The following is a 26231-nucleotide window of genomic DNA, read 5'->3' as shown; positions in this document are numbered from 1 at the left end:
ACTTCTGACTGTACCCAGTGCTTGTATAAATAAATAAATAAATCTTAAAAAAAAAAAAAGGTAAACTAACCATTCATTATTGCTGAGCCAAGTTTTTTGGTCTTTTGGAATTACACCCACAGCTTTTAAGACTTCTTTTTTTTTTTTTTTTTTTTTTAATTTTTTTAATAGAGGCATGTTTTATTTGTTTGTTTGTTTGTTTGTTTTGTTTATACAAGCACTGGGTACAGTCAGAAGCGCGGGAGGGTGAGAGAATTCACCAGAGCCAGAGCGGGGAGCAGAGCAGGCAGAAGGACCGAAGGACACTGCTGAGGGGAGCAGCGGGCGGCAGGAGAGGTCTGCGCGCCATGCGGGACCCTCCTCCGGTGGCTGGGGAGCAGCCGGGGATCGAACCGACGCTGTGGAGACTGCGGTCAGCTTCGCAACCCAGCGCTCATCCGCTGCGCCACCGGGGAGGCCCTAAGACTTCTTTTTGTCTTAATTTTCCAGAGGTAAGGTTTTATAGCATGGATTCTCCTGTTGTGACAGTCCCAGCTGCACTCCCCCCACCACAACACACATTCACTCACATGTATTTCTCTCACTTTTATAGGGGTGTCTGCTGCCATCTGTTTTGGCCCTTTGGATAGGGTGACTTTGCCTCTTCTGTTCCCATCTTGAATAGCTTGTGACCTGATCAAGGAGTCATCCTTTAAAGAAAATTGTGTTTTGTTTTACTCAGTCTACAAGGCCCTGGAAGATTAATTAGAAAAAGAAAGTTTCTAGTTTGCATCCAGTGAATTGTGGGAAGGAAGGGGAGTTTTCATCTGGGAGGACAGCTGGTCTGCCGTGGCACACAGGGCAGTCTTTGGTGACCCTGCTCTAAGAGACCTATGGCGTCCCGGCAACAGCCAGCCTGGAGCTTGCATCTATCACCTTGGCTTCCCTCACCACTGCCACGCTGGGGAAGTACGGTTGTTTTCACTGGAGAAAACCCAGAAAGAAACAGCCCCATTCTTGAGGCCCCAGATATTCTCTGCAGGGTTGATGGGAGGAAGGACCCCAGCCTCAGCTCCCCACTTCCCCTTTATCTACCTCACTGTAGTTCACATTCATCATCCTAAGTGCTTGCCTTGATGTGCCATTCTCAAAAAATATACCTTTGAAAGGGCAGAACAAGGGGCTCCGCAGCAAATCCAGCGTGGGTAAATTTCTGTTTGAACTCCATTCTCTGCTCCACTTCCCCAAAGAGTTGAAGCCATGGCCATTGTTAACTCCCCAACCTCAGAGTGCATGACCAGCACTTTGAATTCTCAGTCTGAACTGCATTCCCTTTCCTTGAGTTGCACAATCAGGAGTATTTTTATCACCTATCCTTGATCCTCAGTGTCACCCAACACTTCAGTAGTGAGTCACTTCTCCAGGGAAGGGGAAAGGAAGGCTCAAAGGTGAGAGCTGGAAAGAGGAAATGACTCAGTGTCTCGGAAAATGGAAAGCCAAGGACTTTACCTAAAGTGGGCTCATTCAGGAGAGCAGGGGTCCTAATCTCCCACCCAAGTCAGAGAGCAAGATCTGGCTGAAGGTCCTGCTGCCCAGAAGAGTTCATGTTTGATCAAGGAATCCCCTAACTTAAACGGACGTTTTCCTTACCCGTCTTCTTCAGCCAGTCACTGTCCCGCTGTTCCAGCATCATATTCCGTCCTTGGGGCATATGCAATGAAAAGATTGCCTTTTATTACTGGGTTATCACTGTTTACCAGTAACCTTATGTGGCCTTTTACTCCTGGTATAGTCCCTAGCAGAGGATTTGTCTTGTGATAATGTTGATTTGTCAAGGGGATACAGCCTTGGGCTTAACAATAACTGTGGAGGTGAGCCTGTGCCCTCACACCCCCATCCCTAGCCCACCCCTCCCCACCACACCCCTTTTCCCAATCCTGCCCTTAAGGGAGACCTGCATGTGGTTCTTTCTCTGGAAAGTTCAGAGGCTTTGTCAGCAGTCTGAAAGCAAAAGGGATAATCTCCCAGGCTCGAGGCAGAAGCCAAAGGTTGGACTGGGCTCAGCAGGCTAAATGGACTTCACTTCTGAATCGTTGCCAACTTTGATGCCCTGGAGGAATCCTGTTCCTGGGCGTCCCCACGGAAAAGGCACTAATTTGTGTGGTCAGTGCAGACATCACCACTGTCACAGGACTGGGGTTGTGGCTGAAAGGAGTCTCAGCAGTTAGGCTCCTCTGATAGGATATGACCATATCCTTATGCTAAAATGGGGAAATTAAGAGCCTCCCCTGGTGGCGCAACGGTTGAGCGCCGGGTTGCAAGGCTGCCCGCAGCCTCTGCAGCGCCAGTTCGATCCCCGGCCACCGGTGAGGGTCCCACAAAAAAAAATAATTAAAAAAAAAAGGGAAAATTAAGACTTTTCAATATGATGAGACCAGGGTGGAGGTGGAGTGGAAACATAGATAAGGTTCTGTTAGTTTATAAAGTATGGGTAGAATGAACAGGAGCATGTACTGTAAGCTGTGCATACTAGAAATCAGGTATCTTTTTTGATGGTGGAAGGAGATGGTGTTTTAAGATATGTGAAGTCGCTTTATCCAGTGGGAAGCATAAATACAGAATATGTTATATAGACAGCACTTTGAATAAATAAAGGGCAAGATTCAGTTCAATTTCTAAATAACCAAGGTGTGCCTCTCACGTATCCCATAAATTGCCTCTCAGTACTCACAATACAGGAAGAAATCCTCAACTAGACACCGTTTTCATTGCACACCACCATGTGCCAGCTCCTATATTGTGAGCTGCTATCCTCCCCACTTCACAAATTAGAATACAGAGATTTATATAAGTTGTATGACTTATCTTAGGATCAGTAAGTAAAGAATAAGTTTCACAATCAAAATTGAAATGTTAGGTTGGTGTGACTCCAGATCTAGGCCTCTTCACCGCAGATAACAGCCTGTAAAAGAAGATGAAAGTGGAGAAGACTGCCAATTCATAGGCAGAAATAACTGGAAAGAGGGCCTTGGAAACTTACATACCATTGCACCAAGGAAAGCTGATAGTTCAGTTTGCCTGGAGACCCATGGCAGGTCAGAGGGAACCATTTGGATGAGAGAAGCATACTAAAAACCAAAGTGAAATCTGTAGAGGATATGCTTCATCAAAATGAGTGGGGAAGACATATGGGGTACAGAAAATAGGGCCCAGAATGAGAAAGAGGCAAGGGGAATCACCAGGATGAGGGTGAAAAGCAGTTCCATAATGACAGCTGTGCAGCAAGTATGGAAGGCAACTGAATTGGAGTAGTTTGGAAGGATTCTCTGGAGAAATGCCTTTAAGAAAATAAAATTGATCAGTGCTTGGTGTATTTGAATGTCTTGGGAGAATCTGTAGACCACTGAAAGTTAGTTTAGGATTGAATTAGTGATATACATAGAAAACTAAGATAAGAAAAATAGAAGACAGGGCCTCCCCTGGTGGTGCAGCGGTTGAGCGCTGGGTTGTGAGGCTGCTTGCAGCCTCTGCAGCGCCAGTTCGATCCCCGGCCACCGGCAAGGTTCCCACAAAAAGAAAAAAAGAAAAATAGAAGATCACACCGGAAAGGAAAATCAGCCATGGTATACTCTATGGCTTAGTTATAAAGAGCATTAGTGTAGTCATTGTCATGTAAACAATACTGAACCAGACTTTTATCTTGGGAAGAGGGGAAGGTGGGAGAGTGGGATGGATGAGCATTAAAAACTCCTCTCCCATAATTGGAAGACAATAGATAAAGCCTGAGAGGGGAGTACTGGGAAATAAGAAATGAAGTGTATTAGAAATATTGAGGAAAAATATCCAAGGAATAAGCTAGCAGAGATGAAAATGGTTGTCTCTGAGGGCGAATGGGAAAATTGCTGACTACTGTAATGAACTTTTTAGAACTATTTGAGTCTTGAAATTTTAAAAAAGGATGGTGAAAAAAATTCAGACGTGATTTAGTAGGAGCTTGCCCACTCAGTAAAGAGAAAGGATGACACATTCCAGGTAAGAATCACAAAACCGGAACCAAGGCAAGCCCTGGTCATACAGCAGAACGTCGACTTCATCAGACCCAGAACTGAAGGTGAGTGGTAGATAACTGTCCCACAGGCCTCCGGAAAGATTGTATCGCAGGGTAAAGGAGATGAGGAGATGCACTTAGCTGAGCAATTCATTCTGACTGTGTGTTAAGTGAAGGTGGGGACGCGGTCCTGGGGCTCCATGGCTCAGGTTGGAGAATGGTGACTTGTGCAAAATGAGACCAATTTGTTTGCCCTTTTTAGTCCTCAGAGTCTTCAAAATGCCAGCATCTTACAAATTCCTAACCTGAGATGTAGCGTATTACACCCAATCCTTTCCATATCTGCTTTTCTGGAAGCTTCTCTTAAAATTCTATTGAATACTCTCTGGGAAGCCCTGCCCTGGCTTTTAAGAAGTAGTTCTTTTAAGAGTTCGGGGGGCGGGGGAGGGATGTGTCTTCATGGTCTTAAAACCCCTTAAGGAGAAATAGTGTATTAATGTTTTAGCTGATGTCATGAAAACGTGTGTTTTGTCTCCATCTTGTATTTGCTGGTTATATGACCATTGGCTAGTTATTTAAGTCTGGGAATTTTAGTCTTCAACTGTGAGATGGGAAAAATAATGCCTATTTATTGGTTTGTTACAGAAATGAAAGGAAGCAAACTATATAAAGAATTTAACATAAGACCTGGTGCATAGTCTACACTCAGTAAAAGGCACCTCTTTTATTTTTTTTTTTCATAAAAGATTTATTTATTTATGTACATAAGAACTGGGATACAGGCCAGAGGTCTAGGGGGTGAGAGGATTCACCAGAGACAGAGTGGGGAACAGAACAGGCAGATCTATTGAAATACACTGCTGAGAGGAGCAACAGGCAAGACAGGAGAGGTCTGCTGTGCCATGTGGGTTGCTCCCTGGCCAGGGATCAAACTCCTGCTGCAGGGCCTCCCCTGGTGGCGCAGTGGTTGAGCGCTGGGCTGCAAAGCTTTGCCTCTGTAGCGCTGGTTCAATCCCCGGCCACCAGCGAGGGTCCCACATGGCTCGCAGACCTCTCCTGCTACCTGTTGCTCCCCTCAGCAGTGTATTTCGTCGGTCTGCCTGTTCTACTCCCCACTCTGGCTCTGGTGAATTCTCTCACCCTCCCGCACTTCTGACTGTACCCAGTGCTTATATAAATATATATATAAATCTTTAAAAAGAAGAAAGAAAGAAAAAGAACAAACTCCTGCCGCGGTGACTGTGGATAGCTTCACAGGTTGTGTCTTAACCCCTTGCTAAAGGCACCTCTTTTTTTTTTTTTTTAAGATTTATTTTTTTATTTATTTACACATACAAAAACTGGAATATAGGCCAGAGGTACGGGTTGTGAGAGTATCCACCAGAGACAGAGTGGGGAGCAGAACAGGTGTTTCTACTGAAGTACACTCCTGAGGGGTGCGGCAGGCGAGACAGGAGAGATCTGCTGTGCCATGTGGGTTAGCTCCCTGTCCAGGATTGAATTCATGCAGCGGTGGCTGGCGACAGCTTGATAGCACTGAGACTTTAACCCCTCTATGACCAGGGAGACCCCAAAAGACACCTCTTAATATTATTATTATTGTAAATAGTCCACTGAAAACAAAAAGGGGTATAATATCTCCACCTACCAGTATAGGTACATATGAAATAATTATACATAACTCAGGTTTTTTTTAATAATTTGAACAAAAACTGTAAAGAGAAGTACATTATACCAGCATAGATTTTTTTTTTTTAAAGATTTATTTATTTATTTATTTATTTATTTCTACAAGCACTGGGTACAGTCAGAAGCGCGGGAGTGTGAGAGAATTCACCAGAGCCAGAGCGGGGAGCAGAGCAGGCAGAAGGGCCGAAGTACACTGCTGAGGGGAGCAGTGGGTGGCAGGAGAGGTCTGCTCGCCATGTGGGACCCTCCTCTGGTGGCCGGGGAGCAGCCAGGGATCAAGCCGGCACAGCAGAGGCTGCGAGCAGCTTCGCACCCCAGCACTCAACCGCTGCGCCACTGGGGAGGCCCCCAGCATAGATTTTAAGGCACAGGGTCAAGAAATGCTGAAACTCAGGAACAACTGAGTCTTGTAAAAAGTGCTATGATCAGCAAAAAAGACTTTTTTTTTTTCCTCTTTGAAACAAGAACACAACCCAGGTCCCATTGTTTGGACAGAGTATTTTTAATAAGTAGCAGAGAGAAATTTTTTTGTGTATTTGAGTTCTGCTGTTTGCTTCCGTTTCAAAAAGAATGGTTGTCAAACTAGAAAGGGTCACTCAGGCATTGATAAGAGAATTGAAGCTTTGATTTCAGATCTCCTGGTCCACATGTCTTGTGACCCAGAATACCAGGTTAATTGGCAAATGAGACTCATGAAGCTAGTGTCAGTAATCTTTGAGGGAATGGGAGGGAGGTGTTGGCAGAATGAAAGCACTAAAAAGTTCCAAGATGCTAAGGGCAATCTTGCACCCTCTAGACTAATGAACTTGGTATCAACTCTAGGAAAATTCTGGACTAGATTATTCAGCAATTAGGCTGTTAACACTTTTTTTTTTAATTCTTTTTTATTTTTTAGTAAAAGGGCTGGGGTGTGGGCCAGAAGGGGTGTGTGTATGTGTGTGTGTGTGTGTGTGTGTGTGTCACAGGAATCACCAGAGACAGAGTGGGGAGCTGAACAGGCAGATCTACTGAAATACATTGCTGAGGGAAACAGCAGGCAAGACAGGAGAGGTCTGCTGGGCCACGTGGATTAACTTGCTGGCCAGGGATTGAATTCAGGCCAAAGAGGTGATAGCATTAAGACCTAAGCTCTGGGGGCCTCCCCGGTGGCACAGCAGTTGAGCGCTGGGTTGCGAAGCTGCCGGCAGCCTCTGCAGTGCCAGTTCGATCCCCGGCTGCTCCCCGGCCACCAGAGGAGGGTCCCACATGGCGCGCAGACCTCTCCTGCCACCCGCTGCTCCCCTCAGCAGTGTACTTCTGTCCTTCTGCCTGCTCTGCTCCCTGCTCTGGCTCTGGTGAATTCTCTGACCCTCCCGCGCTTCGGACTGTACCCAGTGCTTATATAAATAAATAAATAAACAAATCTTAAAAAAAAAAAAGTACCCATAAGATTCCTTATGAAGAGCGTCTTCATGGTCATTTTAAAGACCTAAGCTCTGGGCCACCAGGGTGACCCAGCTGTGACTCTTTAAGGAAAACAGTAAATCCCTACAGGAGTCAGTATGGATTCACAGAGTCAGGCATGTTAGACCTTCCTATTTAGAAGTAGTTATCTATTTCTACCTAGTAGACAAAGGAAGTGCTAGACATAAGTGGGGCTTAGCACATTTTCAGAATTTTGAGACTATCTTCTAATATCATGGTTGGCAAGACAGAAGAATGTTTAAAGTGTCCAGGAGGGGCCTCCTGGGTGGCGCAGCGGTTGAGCGCTGGGTTGCAAAGCTGCCCGCAGCCTCTGCAGCGCAGGTTCGATCCCCAGCTGCTCCCCGGCCACCAGAGGAGGGTCCCGCATGGCGCGCAGACCTCTCCTGCCGCCCGCTGCTCCCCTCAGCAGTGTACTTCGGTCCTTCTGCCTGCTCTGCTCCCCGCTCTGGCTCTGGTGAATTCGCTCACCCTCCCGCACTTCTGACTATACTCAGTGCATGTATAAATAAATAAATAAATATAAATAAATCTTTAAAAAAAAAAAATAAATAAAGTGTCCAGGAGGGTGAGGGGCTTAGTGATGGAATGGTTGGGTTGACTTATAGGTTGACTTATAGTTGGTTGGATGAACATACCCAAAGAATAATGACGTCAGCCTGTCTGACTGGCCCTGTGCTGTTCACTGTTCACTCAAAGCCTGGGATGAAAATCAATGGCAAGTTCATTGGTTTTGTCAGTGAGGTGAAGTCAGAAGAGAATGCCGATATGATGGATGCCAGAGTCAGGTTTCCAAAATAACCGGACTGCTTGAAACATTAGCCAGATAATGCAGTTCTGCTCTTAGCTCCAAATAATCCATAGTCTGGACAAGATGGGGAAAGGCCGTCTAAGTACAGCCTTTCTAGAAAAGCCTGAGGGCAATTTCATTGACAGAGAGTGTGTGGTATGAGTTGGGAGTATAATGAAGTTATAAAGAATAGACAATTTGATGACAATTTTAATAGAAATAAAATATCCCAAAGAAAGCTCACAATCCCTATGAGATCTGCTCTGGTTACACCACATTTCTGTACATGACACTTCACTTCCAGACACAATACTCTGACAAGCTAGAATGACAAGGGAGAATGACTTGGATGGGTGGAAGATTTTAGAACCTTGACCTCAGAATACAGATGCAAGTTAGGACCACAAACACTGGAAAAGAGAAACTGTTGATAAGCTATCAGAATAGCCTCCGGGATTTGAAAGCCCGCCCTGGGAGGATATACTAAACTACTTGTGGGTGACTTGAGGACCAGTCGACAAGAACTGCAGGAAGGCCAGCGTACTCTGTAGAAGGAAGATGACCCTGCCAGAGCCTCCGCCAGCAGAACACCAGCCTCAAGGTTTTGCTTTGCCCTGTAATTGGGCCTTCCTAGAGTTCCAGCAATTAACCAGGGCCGGCAGTTTCTGCTCAGGAAGTCAGGAGCCATTTCAGGGCCCATCTCAGAAGCCCTCCTATCCCAAGCTCAGAGCCTGGTGACTAAATGACTGAGGCACGGGCCCGAGGGAGTCAGACTTGGGGCCCAGGATAAAGACAAATCAGTCTCTGTTAAGCTATCACAAGTTTTATAGGAAGAGCAGAGAGACTTCTAGAGGCAGACAGCTAACATCCTTTTAATACATTCTAGATACATTCTGATCACCTACTATATCCCAGCTACTGTTAGATTCTTCATATGGGTCATCTTGTTTAATCCTTTGAATGATAGGGTATTGTTATTTATTCTCATCAATGGGAAATGGAAGCCTAGAGGTTAAGTTATTGCCCAAGGTCATATAGAACTTGAACCCAGAACCTATGCTGTAAACCATTCTCCCTCCCTCATCCTTCATCCCCTGGTTCATGTTCCCAGCAGTCCCCAGCAGGTGTATCCTATGCCTTCCTGGGAGCTCTTCTCCCTTTCAACCCCTGAAGTTCCGCCTTCCCCTCCACTGGGAACTCAGGGAGAAAAGAGCCCAGCTGAAAAATTAGGCCACGCTGGCGAGCACACTACTTATTTTTTTATGACTAAGATTAAGCTGACAACCATGCAAAACATCGCAAACCTGTGTCAGCTACAGATTTAATACCTCACCCAACCCACACCAATAATTCATGCTTCTGCATCTATGTCCAGAAAAAACAAATCAGCAAAAATCTGGGCTCCTGCATGTGTGTGGAGCAGCCGTTTCCATTGAAGCAGCATGCTGGAAATACCCAGGCTCCAGGACTGCAGATCTAGCATTTTGCAATTTTTTTTTCTTTTAAAAGATTAAAGTACATTTTCAAATGATTGAAGGTTGGTGGGAGGTGTAAATGTGGGCACTTGTCACATTAATTCTTCAGATGATTAAGTTCTTTTCCATTTCTTTTAAAGCTGTTTGCAGTTGGGTTTGATGTCCTCGTTCCGGGTGAGTGTGTTGTAGCAGTTACCAAGGTGACTTTAGCTGACTTTCAACAATTTATTTTTCCCTCCAGCTTGAGAAGTCTCTAGCCCTGTGTGCTGTTGATTCTTCTTTTCCCAGCTCCCTGCCCCCATCCCTAGTTGCTATTCATCAGCATTTTTGCCTGTGCCAGAGAGTCAGGGATCCTCTAGCAGGCCTTGCAAACTTTGAGGCTCCTTCTGGGCAGGCCAGGCCTCAGGCCACTTTTTCAGAACATGGTGCTAGGTCTCGTGTGGATCCTGTGAGTCATTGACAGATGACATAGGGTCACCCCGTGGCTATTCCATTTCAACTCACTCTGTGACCTTAGGCTTATTACTACCCCTGTGCAATTCTCAGTTTCCTCATCTAATCATAGAATCTACTGGGGGCTTGCTGTGGGCACTCAGCCGGTGACTTGATGGACTGCTTACTCTGGAGCACAGAAAGGCCTCACCACAAAGAGCTGCTCTCTTTCCTGGGTGCTGCTCTTGTCTGGTCCCTGAGGACACCTGCTGTGAGGTGGTGTTTGGTGTTTTCCTCTAGGCTGTGAGGGGAGGAGAGTTGGTCAGATGTCCTGGGCTCCCATGCTGGCCTGCTGTAGACCAGCTCTGTGGCCTTGGACACACTACCAGGTTCTCTTTTGTAAATGAAGAGGTAGATTTAACAACCTCAGTTTCCCTTCAGTCCTGAAATTCCATGACCCTCTTGGCCATAGTGTTTGTGTCCTTCACAGGTCTTGTGAAAGGGTTTTTCAACGGAGAAGCTAGGGCAAAGGTCATTTTCAGAAATCCAAAGCTAGGGACTGCTTTGTGAAAGAGCAGTAAAATCTGGGGTAGATTCACTCAGCTGGTGGGAATGGTGCTTTCATAAACCACTGTCCTGTTTCACCCTCCATCCTTTTGCCCACTGTCCTCACTCCCTCTGTGGAGGTTCTCTGCCTGTCAGAGGGCCTCACTGACCACGGGCATCTCTGTGTGAGGAGCTTGGGCCTACCCTTGATTCGCTGTCTGGCTATCAGGCTCAGCCTGGGTGGCTCCTGCCACTTGAATAATAAATAACTAGAACTTCTCACCCATTATTTTGATAGACACATGGGGAATTGTTCTGAGATTCACAGCCCAAACCAGGATCCGGCCTTTTGAATGGGATCAGTGGGTAACCCTTATTCGTGGCTGAGGCATATTTGAGAGGTTGTCAGTGGGGGCAGCTGAATTTGAAAGAGCAAATCTTAGGTTGCAAAGGGACCAGTGGCCCCTTTGTAGTTCAAGCTGTAGTTTAAGCTGCTGGTGGGAGACAAGACAGGAGGGAATGTGAGGCAGTAGTGACAACTTGCTGTCCAAGGGCACAGTCTGGAGGAATTTGGTATCGGGCTCCTGGGGCCCTGCAGCCCAGCAAACTGGGCCCTGATTCTGCCACCCAGGGGATCCAGGGGTCTGACTTTTATAAGCCTGGTTTCTACCTCCTTGATGATCCGTCCCTGTTTAGATGAAGTGTGTGTCACTGCAGCTCCTGATCATTAGCAGGAGTGTGTATGCTCACCATAACTCAGATGTCAGAGGCATTTCAGTCAGCTGGAAAGAAGCTCTTGGAGCAACCTCTCCTAGGACTCTATACTCTTAACTCTCCACCCTTGGAGAACTAAAGTCTGGAGCTTCAGGGCTGGCAAAGAAAAGCCCCCAGAAGCTCCTGCTGCTGTCATAAAGAAGAGCAAGCCACTGTGACATAAATTTTTGTATACTGTGTTGGCCACGATACAGACTTCAGGACCAGACTTACTGTGACCAAATTACAGCTTCCGACTGAGAAACCTGGACAATTTTTAATCTTACTGATCCCTAGCTCCTTGTGTATATAGGGATATATTGGTACCTGCCTCATGGGGGTGTTGTGAGGAGTAGTCCAGTCAGGGAGAAGTGCTTGGCATGGCTGCTGGCACTTGGCAAGCACTTAGCGAGTGGTAGTGACTGTTATCATTACCATCAATCACCATCACTGTCATTATTTAGGAACCCAGCCTGAGAGACTCCCATCTTGCTCCTTTCTGTGTTTTTACGTTGTGCTGAACACATTCATGTGCTTGCTTGGCAGGAGTCGCAAAGACAGCCTGGAAAGCGACAGCTCCACGGCCATTATCCCCCACGAGCTGATCCGAACACGGCAACTTGAGAGTGTACACCTGAAATTCAACCAGGAGTCGGGGGCCCTCATTCCTCTCTGCCTCAGGTGAGCCCCACTATACCCACTTGCCCTGGAGAAGCCACCAGGCCAGTGCTTGCCATCTCCCCTATACCTACACAGAGTCTGGGGCCCAGCGTGGGGAGAACCACTCAAGTAGCTTCATTGTGGGCCTGTGTGGGGGCCCGGGGACTCTGAGCTGGCCTGGAGCATCCATTGTGCTGAAGAACTCACCTTTGTCCAGAGAAATGCCTCTCAGCCTTGCTTAGTTGGGAAGGTTCAGTGACCTAGGAAGATACCCTGCCATCCCATAAGCCCAGAGTTAGGAGTGGCAGAGAAGGCTCTGGTGGGCCAGGCTCATGCCCATTTGGGGGCACCTGCCCTATTTTCTCCTGCATGCTACTTTTCCTTTGCAAAATATGCAGTTTTCCAAGCCAGTGGCCTACCAGCAGACTCCTTGAGGGACCCAGAAACCCAGCTGTGTCCTTTCTGCTGCTGTCCATAGTGCCAGAAACCTAGCCCTGTGGCCAGAATTCAGCTCTGCTTGGGGATGCGGTCCTGGGCTAAATCAATTGCATCTGACTTTCTCCACCAACCTCTTGGGGGTCCATGCTCACTTTTAGAGCAGGGGAGTCTATAAGAATAACTTTCAATTCAAGGAACCATTAATGACAGGAAGAAGAGGGTTGCATGATTCTGAGACCTCCCCCGTGTTTCCAGAGCCTGGGGAAGGAACTTAAATAGTAACCAGCCTTGACCAGCCACCCTCAACAATAGGACAGATAGTAAGTAGTTAGAGTGAACAGGGACTAAAAGGACCATTGGCCCAGACCCTTTCCCTCCCAGCTCCTTCTGTGGCCCAAACTCAGGGACTTTAGCCTGGTGAAGGGTTAATCTGAGGCAACCTGAGAAATCAAAGAGCAGATTTTGCTTCCTTGCTGACTGGCATCTCTGCCTCACTGATTGCCCCTGTCTACCCTTCCCCCAGGGGTATTTCCAGACTCAGGGTTAACAGTAACTTCTCGTGGCTCCTTCTGAATGACCCCATTTGGCTTTGGCGTTTTCTTTTAATTTTTAAGATATGCTTGTGGCCTTGGGGCTAACCAGGTAAATCTTGTGGCAAGACCCAAGAGCAGGTAGAAGATTCTCCCTATACGCAGAATTTGTGCTGTGAGGGTACTGCCATCATCCTAGGGTCTCAAGAAATTTGCTTAAATACTGCTTTACTCCCTGCCCTCCAACAAAGGGGGACATGCCTTTTCTCTTAGCTCTGAGCATCACCTTGGGCACATTGCTAATTGCCTTCTCTGGCCTCAGTTCCTCACCAGGACAGGAAAGAAGCAGACTCCACTATTCTTACAGGCCTTTTGAACCCTAATGTAGTATATCTGCTAACTTTGAGCATTTTGGAAGAAAACTTGGGAGAGGCTTCTCTTGGACGGCGTTGAAGTAAACATGTTGGACTGTCATCTCCTGTTAGTGGGTATATGGGCAATCAGGAGGGCATTTGCCCGCACCCTGTCCCAGGGAGCATAGCTGCCACTATTCCTGAACCTTGGCCAGCCATGCTGTTCACTGTCTCCCTGTTCTTACCCCTAGGGGCAGGCTCCTGCATGGACGGCACTTTACATATAAAAGTATCACAGGTGACATGGCCATCACCTTCGTCTCCACGGGAGTGGAAGGTGCCTTTGCCACTGAGGAGCACCCTTACGCAGCTCATGGACCCTGGTTACAAGTGAGGAGGCTCTTTTTCTTCTCCCCACCTTCTTTCTGTGGACTTTTCCATCCCCTCCTTACCTTCTCCTGGCAGTTCTTGGAGGTACCCCTTTCTGAGGGACTGGTTATGAGGTGCCACAGGGACTGGTGGCAGCTGCCTCTCCAACCAGCCCCAGGAGCATTCCTGGCCTCTTCCCATCGCCTGAAACACAAGAGATAGGTCTCCAGAGCCTGGCCATTGGTAGTTCCATATGCCATGGAAATTCAAGTTTAAGGGGTATAAGACTTTCTGCTTTCTGGGTAAATCAAAGGACAGTAAATGGAGGGTGATGCAGGCGGGAGGAAGTGAGGACCCACTCTCCAGTGGCTATATGGAAATTCCACCAGAATTCCTAGAAAGTGGGCACTGGACCTGGACCTGGGCTGGGATGGGCAGGCCTCAGCAGACAGAACTCCTCCCCTCCCTTCATCAAAAGGCTCTCCTGTTCTTTCTGATGGAAACACTTTCTCTGCATAGAAACCTGTGGCTTGTCCAGAACATTTTGTCCCTTCTTTGCTTTTCTGGCTGGAGCTCAGCTTAACTTCAGAGCCACTGCCAAGTGGCTAGGCTGTGGCTTGAGAGCCATAGACCTCCTAGCCCCCACCCTGACCCAGGTATCGAATTAGTCCTCGGCCTGGTCCACTGCGCTCCTGGGTGTATTAGAAAAACATTTTTTGTTTGTTTGTTTATTGGAAGTGTGATAGAAAGAACACTACTTTTTACCTCTCTCAGGGATATCAAGAAAAGGAATCTGACCCTAATCCAAAAGGTGACCTTGCCTTGTTTGTGATATAAGGGGTGAGGGGTGGGGGTAAGGGATTACAAAAAAGAGGAAGAAAATTTTGCTGATTTTTGTGAGTTTAATCCAGTGGGGGGGGGGGTCTGTGAAGTACATATATTACTAACATGGGCATGCTTTTTGTGTGTTTGTGCTTGTACCTGTGCACGCGCAGTCAAAATTCTCTCCTTAAAGCCAGCTCCCTCTCCTCACCTCCCCCCATCTCGCCCCACAAAAATACTAACCCTTAATTAAAACAAACAGCAAACAAAGGACACCAACCCACACACTAACCCAGACTAAGCAGAGGTAGAAATGAAAGCTGGTGCTTTAGGGATATTGTGTTCCATAAATTATCTTGCCTTTTCCACTGTTGTTATTACATTGTTTCATAACAAAATTACTTTGAACCATAAAGTTATAAATACATTTTGAAAGTCCCACTTGGTAACATTAGATTTCTGTCCATGTGGTGTTGGTAGTTACTGTAGCAAAAGCTCTGAAGTGTAACACTTGAAATTAGAACAGCGTAAGTAGAAAGGGCCTTCCCCTATTCAGGCAGGTCCCAGGGCCCAGGCTGCTTCCATGGAGAGCAGCCTGGGCCAAGCTGGTAAGGAAGAGGGGAGTTGTGGGAACAGTGCAGGAGGCCTCAGCACCCCCATAACTCACAAGCCATCATTCCTTGTAAATGACAGTGTGCATTTGTATATACTTAAGGTTTAAGCTCATTTTCTTGGGAAAGTAGGAACTGGGGTCTCTCCAAACTGGAGAAGAAATTCCACCCAGTTATATTTTACATGCTCAACTGTGAACCTGTGCTTGGAACATCTTCTTGTCCCGAGGAGGGTGATCAGCAGCTCCAAATCTCAGCAGCCTGGGAACTTTGGCCCCCAGAGGACTTAACAGATGCCATGTCGCCTCTCAACCCCCCCCCACCAAGTTCTGGACCCAACCCCAATTCCCAAGCCTCTTTGTCCCTTGGCTGCTAGCGTTCCGCTCCACTCCCCTCGCCTCCCTGGCAGCCCCTTGGTGATCCTGAGCACTCTACCCACTGACTCCCAGCACATGGTCCCCTCCCAGGCGCTGTTGCCCTGGGAACCAGGAGCGGTGGGAACCAGCTACTGGCCTCGGCATGTTTCAATAAAGTTGCTGTGCTGGGAGCTGCTTAATCAAAGACCTGTGTTATAGACTCATTAGCGTAGCCCACCACAGGGGCCAGCTCACAGGGGAGCTTCCAGGAAGCCTGGCTAGGGCCCTATTCCCCAAGTATATATGCTCACACTCTGAGTGGTTTCTCTGGTCCTTTATAAGGAGCTCTGCTCCTACCAGTCCTCAGCTGTCTTGAGCTAATACCCACACCACCTTCCTCCCTGCCCCCAAAGCAGTCAGCATTTTCTGCATCTGACTGCCAGTCTGCCTTCCTCTTCAGGGTCTTGCCACTGTAGTTACAGGCAGTTCCCTAGCTTGTGGGAACCTGGACCTGTAATTACTTGTGGGTTTCTAGGTTTCCCTTTAGGACTGGCTGTCTCCGTGGGAGTCTGCAGAACCTCTTGGAGGCCCCAGGTTTAGGCTTGTAGTCCCCAGTTAGGGCCCACTCTACTGGGCCAATAAGGGCCCTAGGCCCCTCTGGGCAGACACCCCAACACAGAGAGACCTGTCCTTACCCCCTGCAGGAATCTCTTGCTTGTGATTCCAGGATCAGGAGTGTCTCCTTGATCTCTGTGCCTAGGCCTGATGGAGACCCAGGAGCAGGAGGGATCTGAATGTAGCATATCCACGACTTGAAGAGACCCAGACTTCTGTTCTCTTGGCTGCTGTGTGAACTCTTTCTGTTGGTCCCAGTTGAGTTGGGAGAGGCTGGGATGACTTTCTTGCATCAGCCTTCAACAGCTATGGAAGCCCACACTCCCTGCCTTGGCACCTTGTTCTGGCTATCAGCCCAGACCTGTTATCTCTTGGGGAAAGGCATGGCAAAGACACCCCCATGGGGGAAGAGTGACAAAGGAGAGACTGAAAGAAAAGGGCAGAAGATGAGTGAATCTTGCCCCTTTCCGGAGCTTTCAGAATGGTCCCAGACAGGCTTCCACATCCACCTAACTACTTCTAACACCTCTCCTTCTTGCTCCCTGACACCCCATCTGTCCTGACAACTCATCTCTCCAGACCCAAAGAAGTCAAGGCCCCCAAGCACATAGAAAAAACTTGGCCATCAGCAACCCCAGGTTCAGTGTAGTGGACATTGCCTGCTTCCTGGAGGAACTGGAGAGGCAGGAATCCTGCCTCAATTCCACAGGCTTCTCAGTTTCTGGAGGTTGACACCTTGACTCCATCTGCCCTACCAGTTGATGCTTTCATCCTGTTTGAGATGATGAAGCCTATCAGCTTTGCAGGAGGGTCTTCAGACCCTGGGGGAGCCTGCCAGCGCCCTTTCCTGCACACCTTCCTCCCCTCATTCCTCATAGATTGCTTTCACAAGCCCCTCTCCCTTGAGTCTGTCAGCACTGGGCTGTCAGTCCTCTGAGCAGGAGCCAGCCTGGAGCTGAGGAGCTGAGTTCTTCAACTGTCTCCAGCCAAGATTGATTTGAAAGGGGAGAAGTTGGCCCCAGAGGTCACATAGGGGTCATATCACCAAACATGAGAATATTTTTTTAAACCCTGCAATGCTTTTTCAGCTGTGTGGTGTCTAACAGCTCACCCAGGTGGTGTCCCCATTCCAAGCCATTCCCTGTCAGCCCTGATGGGAGGCCCCAGGCTTGGGAGAAGATACCCAGCAGCTGTTCTGAGTGGACTCTGCTGCCCCAGGCCAGGTTTGGGAAATTGTGGCTGACTGACCACTGTCCTCTGCACAAGCCCCTCCCTCTATTGTCCCCGTCTACTCATTTGTATGTTGTGTGAAAGACACTTAGTAATCCTAGGCCTGGGCCCTGAGCAGCTCCTCTTTGGTGCTTCTACTGTTCCTCCTTCTACTGGTGAAACCTGGGCATGACCTGTTCTGCCTGGAGACCTTTGCTGGGGTAGTCGAGACTTCATTGTCCAGGCTGTTCCCATCAGGGTTTAAGTTCCAGCAATATGCCTGGGGAAGCACAGGGCCTTCCCTTTCAGGGAGGATTGTGATGTCCTGCTCTGCCCTCACTAATGGCCAGAGCCAGAGGATTCTGAACCTACTTCTGGCCACCAAAAGCAACATCTCACCACCCACCAAACACAGGAAAGGAGTGAGGCCTCACTGTGCCTCAGCTACTGCAGTTGTACCTGCCTTACACATCTGGGGAGTGGGGCTGCTCCAGGCTGTTTCCTGACTTTTGTCTGGCTTGTGGGGGTGGGAGGGGAGGTCGCAGACTGGTCTGCTTCCATGTCCTTGCCTCCACCAATATGGTAGGTGACAGAGCAGCAATTTGGCAGGCCCTCCCCTGTAAACGACACATTTCCTTCCCTGAAAGAAGGAAAGGAGAGAAAGAAAGCCAAACTTGTTGGGAAGCAAGAACAATGTATCGATATGAAGAGCAAACAAAGCCCTGACGAAGTAGATTATAACACAAGGGGAAGCAGTGGGCAATGTTAGCCACTGTTCACACACTCCGAAATATCATTGACCACAGATGTTTCAATCAGATCAATGGCAGCTGTGCTCCTACCTGCAGCACAGCTAGGCCTGCCCAGGGCAGACACTGATGAAAGATCACTTCACAGGTTCCTTTCTAGAATTTGCTGGGACCTGGGAAACTGGGGGATTGTTGACAATCCTCCCTCATCACCAACTAGCCAGGCTGTCCTAAGGAACCACTGTGTGAGCGCTTTGAAGTAAGCTACTGGCCTAAGTTCCAAGCCCCTTTCCTGACTTGTCGGTGGGGGTTAGGAATAGGGGGCAGGCAGCTGCTCCCCTCAGTTCAGCCAATTAGATGGTGGTGGTACTATAGCTGCCAGCTCACCCTGGGTAAGCCAGTGCCCAAAACCTCTTCTCCTGGGAGTCTGAGTATTTTCTAGCTCTCCTCTCACCAGGATTTCCTGGGGTGCCTTTTTAAAATGCAGATTCTTTGCCCTGGCTCAGTATATTCTGATTCAGAAGGTCTGGTTGGGGCCTGGAATCTCCTTTTTTTTTTAATGTATTTTTTTTTTTTTTGAGATTTATTTATTTATTTATTTATTTATTTATTTATTTATACAAGCACTGGGTACAGTCAGAAGCGCGGGAGGGTGAGAGAATTCACCAGAGCCAGAGTAGGAAGCAGAGCAGGCAGAAGGACCGAAGTACACTGCTGAGGGGAGCAGCGGGCGGCAGGAGAGGTCTGCGCGCCATGCGAGACCCTCCTCCGGTGGCCGGGGAGCAGCCGGGGATCGAACCGGCGCTGCAGAGGCTGCAGGCAGCTTCGCAACCCAGTGCTCAACCACTGCGCCACCGGGGAGGCCCTGGAATCTCCATATTTTCAAAAGCTTCCTTAGGGGAGTTTGCTGCTCAGAGTGGTTGGGGGTCCTTCCTGCACTTTGACGCCTGGCTCTGGACAAGCACGGTCATCAAGGAGTGTGGTCGTCCCATTCGCTGTTATTATTGTTTCTGTGTTTTTCTGGGCTTGAGTAACCATCGTCTTCTAAGATGGATTCACCAAGCTGCCTTGGAAATTTGCCTTCCTCTCCCTGCTTGGAAACCATCTTCAACATGGTTTGCCTTCCTTGCCAATTGCCCATCATGGTTTCTAGGCACCGCATGTCTATGACACTTGGGGCTCTAGCCCTCACGTGGAGAGCAGGTAACTGGGAGATACCTGACTGCTTGGGGTGGGGATTGCTGGTTTTCCAAACCATTTGGTAGAACCAAAATCACCTTCACCTTTTCTGTCAGGAGAGAGAGAAGTCAGCTCAGAGTATACAAGCCTTCTAGAATCAGGGCGCCTTGCCAAGATAGGAAAAGAGCATCTCTACCATCATGAAGTGAGCACTTTTCTAAAGGCCAGCAGATTTGACACCTGCTCAGGTGCAAAATCAGCATGACAGTACCTCCCTTGCAGGATACTGTAAGGATTCAATGACATGATACAAGTCAGCACTTAGCCCACTGCCTGGCATATGGAGGAGGTAGTGCTAGGGGGAAAGGATGTCTCAGGGTTGCCCTGTAACAGTAGCATTACTACTGCCATTATCATAACCATTCCTATTACTATTTGTGGCAGATCCAGGCACTCTCATGGGGACCCAATGAGCTTTAAGAGCCCCAAGCCCCAGAATTGCACAGGCCTTTCCCACAGTTGCATCACAACGGCGTGTCTGTTACTCGTGAGAGCACCCAGGAGCTGCTCCATCATAGCTGTCTATCTTCAGTGTCCTGTTGATAAGATCTGTTAACATTCTCAGCTCCAGGTCTGAAATATACAAAGAACAGGGCCTGTTTGTTCAATCCTAGCTTCTAAGGTTTAACTCTCAGAGGAAATTAAATTAGGGGCCTGGAGCTATGACAGACTGTCATGTTTCTTTGCAAGGAATATCACCCTTAATATCATGAGGATCTCATGTATAGTTTTCCCATATTAACTTCTTTTTTTTAAAAAATAATGTGATGTTTCCAGCAGGACACAGAAGATAATCAAAAGTGAAAATTGAGGAGCAACTAGGGTTTGTCCCCATTTTTGGTCTTGCTATCTCCTCCACCAACTGAATGCAAAATCACAAAATGAATCCACACACAGATGGTAGTTGCTCTACTAAAAACCACTATAGTCCACCTCCCCACCACCAATTCCAGACCTTTGTCAGAGAAACTGGCTTAGAACTGAAGCCTTGATGAGGGTTACCTTTTCTTTTGTTTAAAAATGGCTCACTGGGTGGTCCCAGTCCTGTGAACTTCCCCCTTCTTTCTACCTCCCTCCCACCCCCACACCCTCCATCTCATCCCCAGCACTACTGCAAGCCCCAGGCCTATTTACCTCTCTAACAGAGAATTCCTCCCTGCAAATTATTTGTGGGTTAGAAATGAGCCCAGCCTGGCCTGTACTGGAGCCATTGTAGTGTAATTGGGTTTTAGGTATGCTTGTGTTTGTGCTAGCCTTCACAGAGATGGCATCAAGCCCCGGAAATGCCAAAAATATGAATGTGACTTTTGTACTACTCAAGCAGACTGGTGATAACTGGTAGAGAAACTCTGGACTTTGGGAGTGGGGCAGTAGAAACCCTGGGATAAGAGAAGGAGGAGCCAGGGCTCAGTCTCAGCCTGTGGGAGGATCAGCTATGATTGCAAAGGGTCACTGGAATCAGTGAGTAGGAACAAGTCCCTCTTCCAGGAACTTGGCAAAAGCCTGGGGGCGGGGAAGGGCACTTCAGGTGGGCATTTCCCTGTCCCCACTTCACCTGTCTAAACCTTGTCTCTGTTTTCACTTGAGACCTGAGCCTCTCCAACAGAAACTTTGGTGATATGTGGGCCAGTGTGATAACAGCTTTTTTGCTCCTGACTGGGGGCTTGCAACCTGGGAAGGAGACATCCTTTGGCTCTCAAGGGAGGGTGCTTGTCCGTTGGGGGGAAAGGATGTCCTGAACAAACAAACCCTTTATTACCCTTTTTGTGTTTACCTGCAGTTGAGTCTCATTATACGTCCCTTTGAAGCTTGTGTGTGAGGACCCACAGTCAGGCCAACCCATTTCACATTGGGGTTGCCTGTAACATGTCCAGGGGGGAATAGACTGCCTTCATGCCTCTGTCCTTGGGGCTCCACCCAGGGCATGCTGTGGAATTGAGTTGAAGATGAATAAATGAGTAAATGTCATGGAGGTAAGAGTTCAGGATTTCAAGCTGTACTCAGGCACTAACTTTAGAGTCCAGATGTGCTCCTCTCAGGGACTTATCTCAGCCATTTATACGTCATGTGACATCAGACAAATATATAACCTATCATGCCTCAGTTTTGTCATCTGTAGGGGATTAAGGTACATGAGCAGTTAGCTCAGTGCTTGGTATGCTAGTGATTTGTCTGCTACTTGGGGGTGATTTTCTCATTCTTTGCCCCTACCTCCACCCCATCAGCTTCCCTTTGCATCCTCTATACTGTGAGTACTATTTTGGCCGTTTCACTTTATCTTACAAGCTGACTATATTTCAAATATGAAAACTTCTTTCTTATCAGAATAAACAACTCCCAGGGGAACCCTGATGGGTTTTTCTCAGGTTCTCAATACCATCCTTCTCATGGGGTTGGGGGGTGTTTCCCTCAGAGGAGCCCCTTACCCTCTGGTTTTCTCCTCTGTGCCCCGCCCTGAGTGTTCAAGGTCTGTTAGGAGAGGCAAAGCAGAGGGAGGTAGAGCCACAGCCTTGGAGGTGCAGAGTCTGCTGCAGAGGCCCAGAAGGGCAGGGCCAGTGAAGGCTAGAGAGAAGGGTCAGACTGGGAAGAGGGAGGACATCCTCAGCCTGGGCCTGGTGTGGTACAGACCTGGGGATGAGCTTTGGTCTGGCTCTGTGGACCCAACATGAACACAGGAACTATTTGAGAAAAAGATCCATCAGGTTAAGGAAGGCCTGAGTGCTCTGGACATTCCCATTGACTGTAAAAGCTTTTCAGGGGTGGGTGTGGTGGTTGTGCCAGCCAAGCAGTGGGCACGGCCTATCTTAGACATAGAAGTATGAGTGACAAGGCATTGGCTTAGAGCAGTAAAGTGGGACAACCATGAGGTGACCTGGTAAAGAGGTTTCTGAGAGGAAATCCTAAAGAACTTAGTAGTGGATGGAAATGGAAGCTGAGAGTACATTTCCCATCTGTAAAATAAGAGAGTTTGATGTGCAATTTCTAAATCATCCAGCTCAGACAGTCTTAGATGTACCTACTGGGGCATTTCCAGATTCCAGACAAGGCTATATTCCAATCCCAAACAGATTCCTTTTGTCCTACTAAGTGAGGGGAGGAGGAGGGGATGTGACCATGTGAGCCTGGTTGGACCAGGAAAATGTTGGCAAGTGCTCTGCTCAGCCTCCCAGCTTATCTGCTTCCCCTCCACAGCACCGCAACATGCAGGTGGCCTGAACTGCCAAAAATAGGGGTTTTCCTTACCCATTTCCATGTCCTTCCGGGACCAACATTACCATCCTTCCAGAGCTCCCCATCGTGCTTCCCTATCATTTTCTGACCCTTTCCTTCTCTCCTAGTCCCTCTGATGTTGCTGGGGTGGGGGCGAGTGAGGGGAGGAAGAGAGATGGGAGTGGGGTGGCCCTTAGGGATAGGCCTTCCTCACTTTCCTGTGTCCCTAGAGCAGACCAGAGCTCATCTCTCCAAGGCCAAATCCGTAGCTTGGCAGTTGTCAAAAAGACCATATATTTTTAAAATAATAAATAAATAAAAGCCTGTCTCCCACCTTCTTTCTAGATTCTGTTGACCGAAGAGTTTGTAGAGAAAATGTTGGAGGACTTAGAAGATTTGACTTCTCCAGAGGAAGTAAGCCTGTTTGATTCTCTCTAACAGTAGGTTCTAGTCAGAGAGAGCGAGAGAAAGTGTGTGTGTGTCTGTGTCTGTGTGTCTGTCTGAGGTATGGGGATAAGCAGGAAAGGAGACCCAGGAGATGTTAAACAGCTTTATTTCTCTCTGTCTCCCTGAACCACCACCCCTCCCAGCCCTTGTAAGGACACCCAGCAAATGGTCTGAATTGCCGGCTCCTCAGAACCTCATTGAAGAGACAGCAGGGCCTTCAGGCTAATACAAGTTCTCTCCAGCCCCTGCTGTTCCCTGGCAGGTTCTGAACAGAAAGCCCACGCCTGCTGCCAGAGAACATTCCACTGGGGAGTTGTGGTGGGCAGTGAGGGACTCCTGCTCCTGCCTCAGGCCACCCAGGAGCCACTCTCCTTCCCTCCTCCAGCCATAGGCTCACCCTTTTGATCTGCCTTTTCCAGTCCTAGCTCAGAGTCTGAGAGTTGGAAGGCTGGGGGAGGGGAGGCCTGTGCCTTCCCTGGTTACTCCTCTGGGGTACAGGAATGGAGCCCATAATCCCCTTTGTTTTTTCTTCCTTGTTCCTGTCATCCGTTTGCCATCCTCATTTGAGGGGACTTACCTCATCCTGGAAAGTCCCTTACCCTCCCTCTCCTCCTGCCTCCTCTTAAATAGCACCCCAGTGGAATCTGAGCCTTTGTGGCATCAATACCGATAGGTTAGTGGAGCATATAACAAGCTAGCCCGGCCTCTGGAGAGCTCTTCTGGACCCTCCCCTGGGTATGACAGAGACAGACCCTTCTCTTGCCCTTTCTGCCCCAAAGTGTATTTGGGGGAGAGTTCCTTCACCTCCCTGGAGCCAGGCTTTCTATATAGAAGGAAGCCAGGCAGAAGTTTCCAGCTGCCAGGGCTCCCATGGCCTCACCAGCCAGGACAGGATGGCCTCTTAATATCCACAGGGTGGGCCTGACCTGTCCAGGTCTCCAGGTGGACAGGAATTCCTTGGACCCCAAGGTCATCCCTCAGTGGGTGAGATAGTGTCTTCTCTGTCCTCTGGGATGTAGCTTGATAAATTAACTCATTTATACATTCAGTGGTCATCAAACACCCAGTCTGTGCCAGCCAATCAACCCCCACAAGTCACTGGTCCCTGATGCCCGGCTCCCATTCAGTCAGACCAGAGCCAGCTGCCCAGAAGCGCTTCCGGAGAGGCCATGTCGCACAGGGATGGCACTGTGCCAGGCTGCTGCTTTGAGCTTGGACACTGAGGGAATAGGAGGAGGACAGTCCAGGCAAGAGGGACAGGAGCCAGGGGAAGCTTAGGAAAGTAGGTCACTAAAAATGACGGGTGTTTTTTGGTTTTTGTTTTTTTTTTTTTTGCTTTCCTCTCAAGAGGCTGTCTCCACACCCTGCCCCACTCTCCACTTTGTCCTTCCTTGGATGGGTCCCCATGGAGGGAGGGAGAAGAGCTAGCTAGGAAGTATCAAAGCTGCCCTCTTCCAGCCCTGCTTTAGGCAGGCTGAGAGCCCTGCTCTTCGAAGCCTCCTTTCCAGCCTGACCCCACACAGTAGGAGTCATAAAAGGCAGACCTACTTCCAAGCTTCCATCATCACTCAAGTCATTGTGCATCTACTGAGTGTCTATTGCCTACGCTAGACCACACATAAGGTCCTAGAATACAAAGGGAGTAAGCTGTCTAGCCCCTTCCCTCTATCCCACCAGAAGCTTGAGAAACAAAACTAAGCAAGTCAGTGATTCTCAGGGTGGGGCAGGAAGACCTTGGGCTCTCCTGGGACCTCTGGGACCTCTCAGACTGGCAACTCTAGGAAGCAGATGGGGACAAACTAGGGGGAGCAGATGGAGGGGTTGCTTTTTCTGAGACTGCACCAGGTCCAAGAAATCACTTCAAGCCACATTTGTCTTCCTCATTTGCTCCCATGAAGACCTCCTTCTCTTTGCCCTCTGGTAAAGGCCACAGAGGGCAGGTTCCAGGCTTCTTCCATATCAACCTCTAGAGAGAAGCCATGGCAAGGACAAAACCAGAGTGCTCCAGACCTCAAGCCACTTCCCTGTAGCATCTGCACCTTCCCCCTGCCCCCAATCCTCCAGCCCCAGGGCCTCAGGGAGCAGATTCCTGACATGCTTGTGGCTGGAGGCAGAACCCAGGAAGTGAGCTGGAGGGAGGGAGGTCAGCACAGTCAAGAAAGAGTCAGAAAACATGCCTCCTCCAACCCCAGTTAATTATTGGCAGGACAAGGGGAAAGAAAGGGTCACTGAACTCCAGCAGCTTGACCCCAGCTACCCACCAGGATCTAGCACTAGAGATTGATGCCAGGCAACCAGTTGCCTGTCTTGCCCCCAGCACCTGGGGAATAGGGCCTGGGTGAAAGTCCTGGATGCTCTAAGCAATCTGGGAGGAAGGGGTCTGTAACTTCCTGTACTCTGGCACTGTGCTTCCTCTCTCCACAGTTCAAACTTCCCAAAGAGTACAGCTGGCCTGAAAAGAAGCTGAAAGTCTCCATCCTACCCGACGTGGTATTCGACAGTCCACTGCACTAGCCTGAGCTGGGCCCTGCAGGGGCCGAGGGAGAGCCCAGCTGCTCCCCAATGACTTACGTCATAACTGTGTAAGAGAGATCCCACAAGTGAAATGACAAGTGTGAGGACGACCGCACAGCCACCGCACCTGCAGCCAGTGGGAGACCCTGCACAGGCCCCAGGCCCCCACCTCACCTGCAGTTCAGGGGCCTCACCTGCCACTGGGCACAAGTGAGAAAATGCAAACCAACCTTCCCGACTGCTGCTGCCACAGGTTCTGGTTTGAGATTGACTCTGGACCTTTGCTGTGCCCCTACGTGGAGACAGGCCTCGTTCTCACCTGCTGCTTGTCATGCAGCCTGGCAGGAAGGGGGGCAGTCTGTGTGTGCACTGCCCAGCTCAACTGGGAAGCCTTTGGTAACGAAGCTCCTCTGGCCATGGAACAGTTCCTCTGCTGGTGTTTGATGTTCTTCTTCCTTATTTTATTTTGTAGAAACCGGATGGTATTTTATTGCTCTTCAAAGATGTCCAGAAGCCATGTATATAATGTTTTTTAAACAAAACTTTATTCCCAGATACTTTTTCATTGTCTTAGCGGGGACCTGGGGTCAGGTCTCCTCCTGAAGCCCCACCAGAGAAGGTGTCAGTGTTCTCTGCCAAGACCTTGGAGGAGCTGGCTTCACAGAGCAGCTTTTCTTCCCTGCTGGGCCTGCTGGAGCCTGGGGCAGGGGAGAGTGGAGACACTCCTCCATGCAATTTAGCAGGGCCAGAGAAAGGAGCTGCTGGTTCCTAAGTGGATTTGGGCCCCCACAGAATTCAAGGACTATCAGAGTCTTGGAGACTCCTATTCCAGGAATTTTCTACCCAAAGAGGCCTGCCAGGGAGAGGATGAGGCTCAGCACCTCACAGACCATTCCCATCTGCCAGTCAGGGCCTGAGTCTCCAGCTCTTTGATCT

At 48.7% G+C, this 26231-nt stretch overlaps 1 protein-coding gene and 1 long non-coding RNA gene across 4 annotated transcripts in view; one reads left to right on the top strand and one right to left on the bottom strand.

Moving 5' to 3' along the window:
• SUFU (SUFU negative regulator of hedgehog signaling) overlaps nt 1-25837 on the top strand; it is a 97665-nt gene extending 71828 nt beyond the window's left edge. For all 3 annotated transcript variants that reach the window (XM_037496048.1, XM_037496047.2, XM_037496049.2), the window contains 4 exons: nt 11720-11854; nt 13406-13544; nt 22680-22748; nt 25206-25837. In XM_037496048.1, coding sequence (XP_037351945.1) covers nt 11720-11854; nt 13406-13544; nt 22680-22748; nt 25206-25295 — 433 coding nt within the window. In that variant the 3' untranslated portion in view covers nt 25296-25837. The remainder of the gene's footprint in view (nt 1-11719; nt 11855-13405; nt 13545-22679; nt 22749-25205) is intronic.
• On the bottom strand, nt 586-17139 carry LOC119233577 (uncharacterized). The gene is made up of 4 exons (XR_005122421.2): nt 17039-17139; nt 13607-13727; nt 1630-1680; nt 586-689 (listed from the first exon to the last, which is right to left on the bottom strand). It is a non-coding gene; the product is annotated as an uncharacterized LOC119233577 (long non-coding RNA).
• Nucleotides 25838-26231: the final 394 nt, after the last annotated feature.

Source organism: Talpa occidentalis, unplaced genomic scaffold (assembly GCF_014898055.3).
Source record: "Talpa occidentalis isolate TD23 unplaced genomic scaffold, MPIMG_talOcc4v2.1 talOcc4.8, whole genome shotgun sequence".
Taxonomy (NCBI): Eukaryota; Metazoa; Chordata; class Mammalia; order Eulipotyphla; family Talpidae; genus Talpa; species Talpa occidentalis.
Note: the sequence above shows the minus strand (reverse complement) of the source record. Positions and strands in the feature narration are given on the sequence as shown.